Genomic DNA, 13,343 nt, shown 5'->3' with positions numbered 1-13,343 from the left:
TAAAAGAAGAATGAAGACATTTATAGATAATCAAGACTTCAAAAATTTCATCTCCTATGCTCCCTTTCTCAGAAAGCTATTGGAGGATGTTCTCCACCAAGCAATTGGAAAAATCATAGGATTCAGGAAACAGGGAGTTCAGTGTGTGTGTGTGTGTGTGTGTGTGTGTGAGAGAGAGAGAGAGAGAGAGAAAGAGAGAGAGAGAGTGCGAGCAAAGGGAGATTTCAAGATGACAGCTGTGCAGCAGGTCTAAATGGCACCCCAGTCCAGAATGGAGCAAGTCAGAAGGCTCCTGAAGGTGTCAATATCTCTTTAAGAAGATAGCATTGATAGAATGTGGCACACAATATGTTTGAACATACCGAGGGAAGAGTTACAAAATTGGGCGAGAGTTTGGGGTTCAGTTAGTGTAAGTAGTATGCCAAAAAAAATTAACAATGAAAAATAGATAGACAGACAGACAATTAGTGGGCTGCAGTCATCTCATTGAATCTCATGAGAAACCCTGAACCAGAACTGCCCAGCCCTGGGGTTCCTGGATTCCTGACCCCATGGAATTGGATGAAATAATGAGTTTTCATTGTTTTAAACCACTAAATTTTAGGTTAATTTATTATGCAGCAATAAATAAATAATACAGATTTTGGTACGTGGAAGTGGAGTGCTGCCATTTCAAAAACATAAACATGTGGGAGTGGATTTGGAACTCATCGGCGGGAGGAAGTTGCAAGAACCTTGAGAATAGGGAAAGACTAAAGATTGTTGTAAAGCCTTCTAAGCCTGACGGACTGTGTGAAGTCTATCAGTAGGATTTTATGGAGAATGAGAAAAATGTTACTGGAAACTAGAGGAAAGGAGAACTTTGCTATGTAGTGGCAAAAAAAAAAGGCAACACTGTCAACTACTTGCTGCTTGTGGTAACATGCAAGGGGGGGCGGTGCTTTAAAGGAAGAACTGTTCAATATAAGAGTCAGGAATTGATGGGTTTAAAAATTCCCAGCTCTTCAATGGCAAATGATGCAAAAAGTAGAGCTGGCTTTCTGGCAAAGATTAAGTCCGGGCATAATCAGAAAAAAATAGTCTAAAAATGCAGTCAAGATGTAACTATACTCTCTTTGTCATGACCTCGAAAGATTTAGGGCAGCACTTTAAAGAACCATTCCGTCAAACAATAAGGGCTTCTAGGTAGCTTGTGGTATTGTTCCTCAGCAGCCTTCCAAGAAATCAAAGGTAGAGAAGGGCTTTCTCAGAGATTTATGGGTAAGATTTTTGCCTAATGGTATGAAATCTGGTAAGATTTCTCTAAGAGACTTGTAAAGTTTTTAAGGGATTGTATTAGCAGAAACACCACCAGCTTGGGAGAAGCTGACATCTCCTGCCAAAACCCAGACCCGGTGTGTCAGCCACGTGTAAAAAGCGCCTTGGGAATAAATCTTTCAGCCTTCAGGAGATGGCAGCCCTGCCTGACTGCTTGCCTGTGACCTCATGGGAGAGCCTGAGACAGCTAGCTGTTCCTAAATTCCTGACAGACGAAGGCCATAAGAAATAATATTCATTATTATTTTAAGCCACTGAGTTGGTATAAGTACTTATACAGTAGTAGGTTACCAGTGGATAGAGCCAAAATCGTGATACAACCATAATGGGGGATGACCGATCTCTCCAAAATCTATCCACCTAAATATGAAAAGGGAATTTTCTGTGATCATGTTTCTGTAGGGAGGCAATAGATTTTCCTTTTTTCCATAATTTTCACAGTGATAGACTGATAACACATAACCAGTATTTTTAGCATGTGTCTTAAAAAATGAATACACATAGATTAAAAATAAAGAACTTTAGAGACGGAAAGCAGCTTAGAGATTACATAACTTATCTGTTTAGCACAGTGTTTTGAAATAGTAGGTGTCAGTAAGTGGTATTGTTTTATATATGACATATGACTGTTCATTTTATGGTATTATTTAAAGTGTTGATTTATCAAGGTAATTCCCATACATAGTTAATTATATATTATTAATATCTTTCTTATCAAAAGCAGTCCTGTGCCCACTTTCCCAGCTCTTGACCCCCAAGGCAGCCACCTTTACCTTTTTAACCTGTATCTTCTAATAATTATCCTCATAGTTTCAGAGGATTTGTTGTTGTTTCTTGATTTGTTAACTCAGAGAGTATTTGCCGTATTTACTGACTTCCCATTATGATCAGTGAGAATTTCTTTCCTATCCCAATTTCTTTTCTCCATTTTCCCAGAATTGCAATTTTCAGTTAAAACAGTATTCAGCGTTTACACTATTATGACTGTAAATATTGTTAACAGCTGATTATGTACAATGATTATTTGCCATGATATGGATGTTTGTTTTCTTGGAATTAATTATTTCCTTTCCTTTCCTTTCCTTAATTTTCAGTGCATGCACTGCTTGTCTGTCCCTAATGCATCAACAGTTTAGTGCCTGGCAAGCATTGGTCCAACTTCTCAAACACATCAAATATTCCATCAGTTCCTTTTTTCCATCCTGGAGACCTCCCTCCACAGTATTCCGTCCTTTCCATGGAATCTGGACAGCTGTTCTCTAGCCCAGCCATCATGCTAGGGCTTTCCTTAGCCATTTTGGTTTGGGGATTGTTTTTGAGAGAATTTGTTGATATGAATATAACTAGAATGAGGAAATATTAATATTTTAAAGGGAATCCTAAATTTTATATGTATATATACATTGCTTAAATGTCCTGAATTCCCCAGCCTGTGAGGCCACATAAAATGGGGTCACATTTACTTTGGATGCCCAAATTCAAATGGCTCAAATCCTCACAATTTGAATGCAAGATTTCAGGACCACTAGCTTTGCAAAGTGCCCTCTGAGGTCTTCTGTGGGTCCCTAAAAGGGGCTCATATATGCTCACTACCTGGTCTCTCCACAAGGCTTTTGCCAAGTCTTCTCCTTCTGCTCTGTCCCTGGCCAATACGTGCCGCCCTGAATGCCATTTGAAGTACCCTCATGCTGACAGTGTCCCTCACTGTTGGTGGTATTGCTCATAAGGTCAGTGTGGTATTTGCCAAGGGTGTTTTCCCCTGATTTTGCCATTTCCAAGAAAACCAGGGAGTACTAGGCTTGATGAGAGTTAATAAGAATGACTCTTTCCCAAATTCCACACCACTTTCCCACTTCCCCTCCTCCATTGCTCAAAGTCCAGAGCTCAGTCTCTTTCAGCTTCTCCTCTTTGCAGTTTCCTGCTTGAAAGGACAAAGCCAGCCCCATTTGCTATTGTGGCACCATTGCCTAGCAGGCCTATGACCCTGTTAAACACGACTGCCATTTTACTCTTCTGAGCTTGTCCCCAGGAATGGAAATTACTGGAAAGCATGAAGGGAACTAGCCACTCCCTACAGCCACAAGCAGAAGATAACATTGGAACAAACTGCAGTCTCATTTTACAAAGCAGCAATAGCCCAAGGGCCACACAATAGCAAGCCCCCAGCCTTTTTAAATCCAATTATAATGCAATAAAATCTCAAAGCCCCCACCCCTCGATGCTGGTCTATCTCTCCACACCATGCCCCTCTCCTATCTTGGACAGTGAATAAAAACTTTATGCTCTACAATTTCTTCTCTCTGTGAATTCTTCCACAGCCTGCATCACTGACCACCCCAACACTGCTTACATACCTGCCCCTAATTTCTCTGCCTAAACCAAAAACAGTGAACAGTCATAGCCAGCTGCTAAGCACCCATTTTGTCAGGGACAACACAAGAGCTCAAAGGCTCAGAAACACATCTCAGCCACATAATTTATTAGCAAGCCAGAATGTTTCACATTTATACTCTAGTGAGTTTCTCCAGCTGGGGAGGCAGTCGGCTTCAAAGTGAGATGAAGTCTCCATTTTCGAGCTAGAACACCACTTGTACCTCTCAAATGACGGACCTCTTTTTCTGCTAAACAAGAACTGAAATACCTTTGAGTCTACTCTCACTCCAAGTACCATATTGCAAATCTTTAAGTATGTCCATGTTCTTTTAGAAAACCCCAAATATTTTTTTTCCTTGAGAAAATCTGGAAAACCTTCACAGATATCTATTGGTGATAAAAACAGAATTAAAATACTAAATATTTCAGACTTTTCACTAATCAGACTGGCCTTTCATCTAAAATTGTCTGAACTTGCTGAGTTAGCATTTTCAAAAAATACTTAAGTGTGGAGATGCTGCCAACAGAGAGACAGCTAGCAGACCACAAGAGAGGAAAGATTTTTTGCTTATGAGATTTAAAGTACGACTATGCTGATCTTTTTTGCCAAGTGAGACAATCATTTTCAAAACGAAGGCCATGTTATTTCAGAAAAAAATTTCGGGTGGTCCATGTCCCTCCTCTTTAACATTCCCACTTTCTTCACTTAGTGAATGAGGACAGTTGAGTTCACAATTTACCCTGTCAGTAAGAGGGAGAGCCAGGATTTTAATCCAAGTCAATTTGACTTCAAAACTGGTGGCTCTTTTCTGCTTGCTATATCACGATGTGTCATTTTGGATGGGTACAGAGATGACCTTAAGGAAGAGGAGCTGATCTGGGAAACTCCCCAGCCATGTGGATTATCTGGGAATTCCCTGGCATCCATAATGGTTCCTTGGTGACATTCACTCTGTGGTGAAATATGTTCTGCATCCGATCCCCTGTGCAAAATAATCCCAAACTGAGACAGGATAATAAGAAGCTAGGAAAATTCCTGGGCATGTGGAATGGGGAAACTGAGACAAAATTAAACAAGGCCGAACAGTTTGAGCAACTTACAGCCAGCTGGTGAATCACAAGATTCTGTCTCCCCTAACCAAAGACATTTGAGAATAAATGGTTTATACCTCTCCTCCCTAACCAGAGAATACATAACCTCCCAGACCTTAAACCAAAAGTGTCTGGGGAAGAGAGGCCTTCTAAGGCAAATGGTGAGATACCACCAGAGCAAAGGGAGCCAGCTTCAGAAGAAGCTGCGGGACTCCCCTTTCAGCTCCCTCTCCCCTTACTCCCAAGAGAAATGGCAAGTCTGTGCTCCTCCTAGGAATTTCCCGCTCCCAAATTCCCACATTCCCCTTATATAAACTTTTTTCTGAAAGCTCAAGGTAAGGTGGATGTTAGGGTTTTTACCTGCCACCTTCTCAGATTGCTGGCCTCTGGCCTCTGATATTAATAAAATAGCAATTATAATCCAATACCTGTCTCTGCTCTGTGGCTGAGTGATGACAGGCAGCACAAGCCTTGGACTTGGTTGTAAAACCTCATTGTCCCTGTTCTTTCAGTTGCTTTTTCTTCCACCCGGTTTTTGGAAAGAATCCAAGTAACTGGTTGCTGATCCTGCACTCTGCTCTCTATAAACTGTCCAAATGGCAGCCCCGGCTTACCTTTCCTATGACGTCTGTTAACAGCTTGAGGGCCAGAGGATCATGAACCAAGGAGTCTGTGTAAAAGGAACCAAGGTATTTCTTTGGGTTGATTGGATTGTCCTGGGCACACAGATCTGGGCGCATGCTGAATCCATGGGAGATTCTTCCTATTGTAAAGGGGAAGGCTCCACCTGCAAGTAAATTCCTTACTGAGAGGCTTACTTCCGTTGAAAAGGATTCCTTTTAGTTCTCATGTTGTAGGCAGAGAGAAGTTACTATAGCCCAGCTGGTTAACAGTAGCAAAGGACCTGCTGGGTTCCAAATGCTGAGAGATGACCAAGGAGAAACAACATGAATTCATCTAGAAATTCGGATTCGAGGAATTTATTCTAGAGAGAAGACAGGTGTGTAAGGATATGTGGTCAAAGCTTTCAAATGTATCGTACTTGCAATAACAAAATACTGAGGCAACCTGTGATGGTATATCTATAAAATGTATTGCCTTGCATGTAACCATCAAAAGTGATGAAGCCTGTACTTAGTGACATGAAAAGATGTCTCTATGCTGGTGAGAAGGAAAAGCGGATTAGAGAGCTGCAGGTAGAGTTTGTGTGTGTCTGAATGTCTAAGGGTCACAAACTCAATTACCTATAGGGACGAAGCAGAAAATGTAAGTAAATAAAATAGGTCTATTTGTAAATAATAGTGAATGGTAGGGATTACTGCAAACTGGAGAGTTTGTAGTCTGACAAGAAAGATTTAAATAAAAACAAAACAAAATAAAGCAAAAACTGTGCCAACCAAACTAAACTTATCTGCAAAAATGGAATTTGGTCCCTGAACTATCACATACTTTATGACTAGACTAATTACTGAAAGAATGTTATGGACCAAATTGTGTCCCTCCAAAATTCATATGTTGAAGCCCTAACTCTCAATGTGGCTGTATTTGGAGATAGGGCCTTTAAGGAAATAATTAAGATTAAATGAGATCATAAAGTAGGACCCTAATTGATAGAATTGGTGTCCTCATAAAAAGAGGAAGAAACAATCGACTGTTCATTCTCATTCTCTCTCTCTCTGTGTCTCCCTTCCCACCCTCCCTCTCTGCATGCACAGAGTAAGGACTGTGTGAGGACACAGTGAGAAGATGGCCTTCTACAACCCAGGGACAGAGAGGCCTCACTAGGAACCAACCCTGCCAGCGCTTTGATCTTGGGACTCTAGAACTGTGAGAACATTAATTCTGGTCGTTTAAGCCACCTAGCAGTGGTATTTTGCTATGGTAGCTGAGCTGACCAGTACAGATGGGGTCTTTACCTCCATGTGCAAAGCACACTTTCAGTTTAGGAAACTTCTCAAACACTCCACCCATGATCATGGAGCAAATGGCTGTGGTGGTCTCTGCTGGCATTCCTAAAAGAGGAAAGAGCCACAAGGTACAAGGCTTGTCATCTCTGGCAAGAAGTTCAGTGACACTCATGGCTGGGGAATAGCAGTCAGTGCTGAAACACAGGGTCCCTGTGTCTAAGCATGGCTCTGTTGCCCACATGCTGTGACCTTGGCAGGCAGAACATCTGATGCTTTCTATTTGCCATGTGCAGGTAGAGTCAGTCATCGAATGGCTGGCATAGTCAAGGAGCCAGAGCACCTGGCTTTTGTCCTGCTTCTCCCAGCTTCAGTTTTGGATGCAGCGGGGCAAGAGAGTACAATGAGTCTGGGCTATTCCCTCACTTCTCCAATATTTTGTTTTCCAGACTTTGATAAATTATTTAAAACTCCTGAGCCTGTGCTTCTTCACCTGTGAGATAGGGACAGCCTTGCTCATCTTGCAAGGCTATTGGAGCCCTGCAATTGATAATGTCAGGAAAGCTCTTGGCCAGAATTTCACATTGGAGGTGCTGAACAAATATTAGCTGCTTCCCTGTGCCTCAATTTCCTCATTTATAAGATGGGGATAATGGTTAGCTCTTGCCACTTAGTAAGTTCTCAATAAATATTGACTAACATTATTCTAAGTTTTTCCTGCTTCTTAGAGCTGAGGTTGAAAATAACTGGATTAAAATGAATTATTTGAAGTGCTTTGTGATCTTAGCAGCAGCTGCTTCACGCCTGATGCCTTTACTTCCATGGAGTCAGTCTGGGTTACTTTTTCAGATTGATACGGGCATGGCACCCAGAGTGAGGGAGGAGCCACAGGAAATGCCTGAGGCAGCACAAGTGAAACCATGCTGCTAGCGCCGCATGTGATGACAGATTTCCCCACCCCCAGGCAAAGATGTCCAGAAGGCCTTGCACAGAGTACATATGAAACTTGCAAGAGTGATTGACAAAGGGAAAAGCCCTCCTATTCCCAGTCCCAGAAGACATAGCCAAATGTGTACCATAAAGGTCAACATGGCTGCAGGGGGAGGTGCTGTCTAGTCAGTCTAGCCTGGGAAAATGATGGAATCAGCTGCAGGAACTGGACCCTTTTGGAGTGCATGGAAGTTTGGGTCAGGAGATTTAAACCAAGGGAAGGGAGAAATGCTCTGTCTTCTCTCTGGGACCCACTGTCACACATGTGTAGGCTGGAGTACTTGCAGGACTGGCTGGTTTTGGAAGGTGAGGGTTGATGGCTGATGGTGGTGCTAGCCCCACACATGGACCACAGGGAGGGAGCTTGAAGATGGAGAGCCATCTGTTTAGCAGTCTTAGCCTCTGAAGGAGAGATAAGGATGGAGCGGGATTTCTAGGCATGGTTTTGGGTTTCAGTCTTTTGGGGAACAGATGGGCTTTGTCTGGGTTTTGCGAAAGTGATTAGCTTCCCAAAGTGTGCAGCATTTTAATAAAGACCTCTTTCCTTCCCACCAATCTTTGTCTTTGGAATGTGCCTGTGGGTGTCAGTGGGAAGTCAAACCTCACTATCTGTTCGGTAACAAGATGATTGCCTTTCAGACTGTGATTAAGAAATCTCTGGGGGCTCCATAGCTGAGCCTTGCATCTTCTTATATCTTCATGATTCTCTGGCTGCCTAATGAGGCTTTAGCGGATGTTCATCCTACTCCATTGCTCCATGGACAGAGGTGCCATGGCTCCCTGGCTTCTTGGGAATTCTGGAAGCATGATGGATTCACGTCCATCTGGGAGTGGGCAAAGCTTCCTGAAGGTGGGGAGATGAACAGCATCACTTGCTTTTGGTCCTGTGATTCTGCTTTCTATTAATTACTTGGACCATAACCCCACAATCCATTCTCCATACAGGAGCCAAAGTTGAATATTTACAGTGTAAATTGATTATGGCCCTCCCCTGCTGGAAATCCTCCAATCCACTAATGACCACCTCTGCATCCAGAAAAGAATTCTGAAATTAGCCTGTTTGTTTGTTTATGATCTGTGTACGCCTATATTGTCTTTTACCTCTAACCAGTACATAAGCTTCAGGAGGGCAGAGGTTGTGTCCATGTCTATATCCTTGGTGCCTAGGATAAGGTCTGACATTCTGGAGGAGATCAATATATATGTGTTACATAAATGAATGATGAAATGAACTTTTATGCAAATGCTCTCCTCTGTTTTTCGTGTGGGAACTTGCAATGTAAAAAAGTTTGTGGACTTGCATGGAGTATGCATGAGGCTAGCAAGAGTGACTGACAAAGGGAAAAGTTCTTCTACTCCCTTCCAGTCCCAGAAGACATAGCTGTGCATGTACTTTAAGTGTTGTGTGAATTAGGACGAGATTTTTTTTGAACCTGGAAAGCACTGGGGCTTCTTAGGTTGTCTTTCTGCTAATTGCTGCTCAAAAATTTGGTGGGGAATAGATAGGAAGCTGCCTTGCTAAATACACTGGTCTCCAAAAGCAATGCTGGGGGCATAAAACATCAGAGCAGAAGGAGAATCCAAATCAGCTCTTTTTACAGATGAGGAACAGGGGCCTGAGGAGGTCAAGTAACTTGTCACAGGTTATACAGAAAAGTAGACTAGCTGGAACTCAGGTTCAGTTTTTTTGCTTTCAAAATGTTGCTCCATTTAATTCTTTATGGTGGTTACTTCATAATTATTTGTATTAATCAGGCTGAGAAGCGAATGAATAATTGCCTCCCAAAGAAAATCTAATGCTGTTCATTTGGGACCACTTTTCCTTGGGTTTGTAGATGAGCTGCACTTTTCACTTATGGCCCCAGAATTTTAAATCTTTCTTCATTTCTTTTTCTTATCAGGGATGATAATGACGGATTGACTAGGCCACATGGAGGTGTCTCCTCTTTCCCTTTCCCTCATGAATGGTTTCCCTCGTGAAACCATGAATGACTAGAGCAGGAGGCAAAGAGCATGGTGTAGGGCCTCAGATCCTTGGGTGGTGTAAGGAGACCTTCCACTCCTAATTCCAGGGTTCTCATTTGTAAGCACTGATGCTATTATTGGCTTCTAAAAAATTCTATTAACCAGGCATGGTTACTTATTTTGGGGAGCCTTTGTGGGAGTCTGTGGAGTGAGGTGCTTTTGAACTCAGACTGATCTGTGTAAATTCCATTTTCATTTATTAACTGTGTGACTTGGAAAGCTTCCCTAACCACTCTGAGATTCAGTTTCTCCATCTATAAAATGGTTATAATAATGCCAACCTCATAGAGTTTTCTGTGGATGTGGTTAAAATGAAATGAGGTAGCACATACAGCACTGATCTGAGTAAGAGCTCGATAACTCACAATCCTCTTAATAATTCACACTTTCTCTCTTTGACATAATAGTATTCCACAGATTTGGAAAAAAAATAAAGATTAGATCCTCTTTTTTAGACTTCCAAGCCGACACAAACCTACGAGCCAAGGGAGCCAGTATTTGGCCATCCGTCCATCCATCTGCATGTCCCAGGGGTGCACGAATAGGGAACAGTTCAGCTTTTCAGCTGCCTTCAAGGAAGGAATGAGAGAGAGATATTTGGATGAGCCAGCAGATACAGGATACTATTTTAGGGAAATTGCCTTTCTCTAAGTCTATATTGATCTGAATACATAAAGCAAAATATTTTTGAAGTTGTTTCCTGATCTTTATAAAAGAGTCATTGGTAAACCCTGCTCCTGCTTGGAAAATAAAAAGGACACTGAGATTTAACAAGGGGGGTGTGGACGTACCATTGATGTTGATGAATTTAATATATTGTTTGGCAAAACAAGTCACAGGAAACATCCATCATTCAAATGTTTTGGCCGAGAGGAAAATGTGTAAGGACTGATCTTGTACCTCAAATGCTGGGAAAATTTCCCCTGCTGGTTCCTTCTTGGTCTGCTCTTTGGGAAAGACTGCTCAGATTGTATCTTTGGAGTCAGGACTGGAGTGGTCCCTCCCTTTCGCCACTAGGAAACCTGAGGATGTGGAAAGTGGGGAATGATGCTCTGTGAGCCAGGGGTTCAGGACTGGGCTGGAGTGGGCTGGCCTGACCGAAGCCTTCTGGTCACTCACAGCATCATTCTGGGTGGGGATTTCTGGGGTCTGCTGGCTCCCACAAAAGCCCCAGGAGCCCAGCTGAGTCCCAGAATAGTCTGGTGTGAATGAAATGATTTTAGAAAGGAAAAAGCTTCAATGCCTCAGTCAGACATGTACTGAAATGAAGGCCATTAGGCGAACCTGTTCCAGGGCCTCCTGGGAAATGGAAATACCATCTGGATGGAATGACCTTTATTCAACAAAATGTTTAATTTTAAAAAGTTCCCTCAACAGGCATGAAATATTAATGCTTATCAAGGTGAAAAACACATTTTTCTTAGCACATTTCTTTCCTAAATATATTGGGGTGCTGAAGTGGCTCTGATATAAATCTCACAATAAATGCAGGCTGGAAAGAAAATACCAGCTTCTTGGGTTAGTTTGGGCTTGACCAAGGCACTTAATCATGATATCTCAATGGGATTTGACTTCTCATTAGTACAAAACTTGATTCTATGGCCTACAGAAGTTCATTTCTATTCAATTCAAATTAGCAAATATTTTTGGTCACCTTTTGTATGTGAACTATTGCAGAGAACACAAACAGAAGTCATTCAAATTCTCAAAATCACAATTCACCTTAACTGAGAAATTACCAGGTGCCAAAGTAATTATAAGGCTTTTACAATTATTAACTAGTTTAATTTTTCTTAATGAAGTGAGCACTGGGCATTACTCCCATCTCACATTGAAAAAAATCAAAGGCAAATAGAGGCTAAGTAGCTCTCTCAGGTCTTGAAGCTGAGGACAGATAGAGGCAGGGAGTCTGCCAGTACCATTCTGTCTGCCTCATACCCACGACAAAGTCATTTTTGTGCCTGGAAACTGACAGGAATGTGTCTTGTTGGGTTCACTCACTAAGAAGGGAGATCTAGGAAATAAGGGGGACAGTTAGATGCTCTGGAGCTCTAGGCTGACCTTGAAATGACAAAGCCAACTTGGCCCATGGTAACCCTTCTTATTTGTTTCAGCCCACATTACTGATGCAAGTTACAGAGTAGTGAGGCTGGCAAGTCTTGCTATCCAAACAAATGTGCTGTCAGCCCAGGACATCAGAAGTCAGCTGGGCCCGGACGGCTCTCCTGAACCCCCTTGGAGTCTGCCAGCCCCCAAACAGCCTAGTGAAAGTGATGGATGGGTAGAGCTAGTCACACAAATGAAAATATTATCTCTTTGGACCCCAATCAGCTACTGTTGCTTTCTGAGCCCCTTAGTAATTCATAAACCCAATTCCAATGAATAATAAAATGAGTTACAGCTGAAGGTTTGCTCACACTGTGCTGAAAAAACTTGGATGCACAAGAAAATAAATCCTCTTTCAAAGCTCATTAAAGTTTCTAGAAAACATTCATTCACTGCATTAGCTCAGTCACTGCAGCCAATAAGCTTTGGGGAGTTCAATATTTAGAGGAACATTAAATCTTTCAGGTCAGTAGGAGGCAATTTAACATGCAATCCCCCAAATGGCGGGCAGTGCCAATAAGTGCAAAAATGGGAATTTTTTTCCATGTAGTCAGAGAACAACAGATGATAATAAATGAATAAATATCAGTGATTACAGTGCCTGGTGAGTCCACCAACATCTATTTAATTCATTATTGAAGATTGTGCATTCACACTGAAAATAGTAGAAAACAATAAATACTATCATAATTCTAGGAGGGAAGTAAACAACTTAAAAATGTAGTTGAGTATAAAATTATACATCTTGAATCCTGGTACCAAGGAGAGCATGTTTCGTTGCAGAAAGACTGGGAGGGAGAGCAAGGCTGATGGAGAGGACTTTAGTTGGGTCCAGAAATACATGGCACTGAGTTTTTAAAAATATATTTATTTATGCAATATTTCAAATATTGAAAGTTTAAAGAATAGTACAATGAATATAAATGCACCATGTAGTTTCAGCAAATGCTGAAACTTCTTGATGGCATTATTTTTTTGTTAGTATTTTTATTATACATTTTCAAACTACAGGATCCAGCAGAAGTAATGCCTGCTTGAGTGTGATTTTATTATTTATTATGATCAAAGACAGCAATTTGAAGATTTCACCTAAAATGTCATATGGTGTGCTTGAGTGTGATATTGTTATGTCACAAAGTTACATGCTTATGGCTTTGTAATAAAAGATTTTGTAATAAAATGGGCGTTATTTGTGCCAGACCCCTGTATCTGGCTTAAAAAGTATCTTAGTTGAGGAATGATTAAATAAATCAAAACATGTACATATATTGGAATATTATGCATGTATTTAAAAATCATGCATTAAGAGACTTTTTATTTGGGGTGGAAATTCTCAATTAGGTTACACAAATCACACATAGATTATAGATATATGCAACTAAAAGAACAAATGAAATATACTATGGCAGTGGTTACTTATCTTTGGGTGGTGGAATTATGGGTTACTTTGATTATAGAATATGTTTTCCTTTTTACAGTCTCCTGTATTTCCCACAACTTCTTCAAAATTATCTTATAATTTTGAAAAATAAGTAT

General features: G+C 41.2%; 1 protein-coding gene across 2 annotated transcripts in view; it reads right to left on the bottom strand.

Moving 5' to 3' along the window:
* The window catches only part of ACMSD (aminocarboxymuconate semialdehyde decarboxylase), a 69,505-nt gene that overhangs the window by 28,851 nt on the left and 27,311 nt on the right, over nt 1–13,343 (bottom strand). The window contains exons 6-8 of one of the 2 annotated variants that reach the window (XM_024569727.4): nt 10,177–10,270; nt 6,699–6,794; nt 5,397–5,569 (exon numbers count right to left, since the gene is read on the bottom strand). In XM_024569727.4, coding sequence (XP_024425495.2) covers nt 5,397–5,569; nt 6,699–6,794; nt 10,177–10,270 — 363 coding nt within the window. The remainder of the gene's footprint in view (nt 1–5,396; nt 5,570–6,698; nt 6,795–10,176; nt 10,271–13,343) is intronic. The other variant, XM_045203184.2, reaches the window with a different exon arrangement.

This window comes from Desmodus rotundus, chromosome 2 (assembly GCF_022682495.2).
Source record: "Desmodus rotundus isolate HL8 chromosome 2, HLdesRot8A.1, whole genome shotgun sequence".
Classification (NCBI taxonomy): domain Eukaryota; kingdom Metazoa; phylum Chordata; class Mammalia; order Chiroptera; family Phyllostomidae; genus Desmodus; species Desmodus rotundus.
This window is presented reverse-complemented; position numbering and strand designations above follow the sequence as displayed.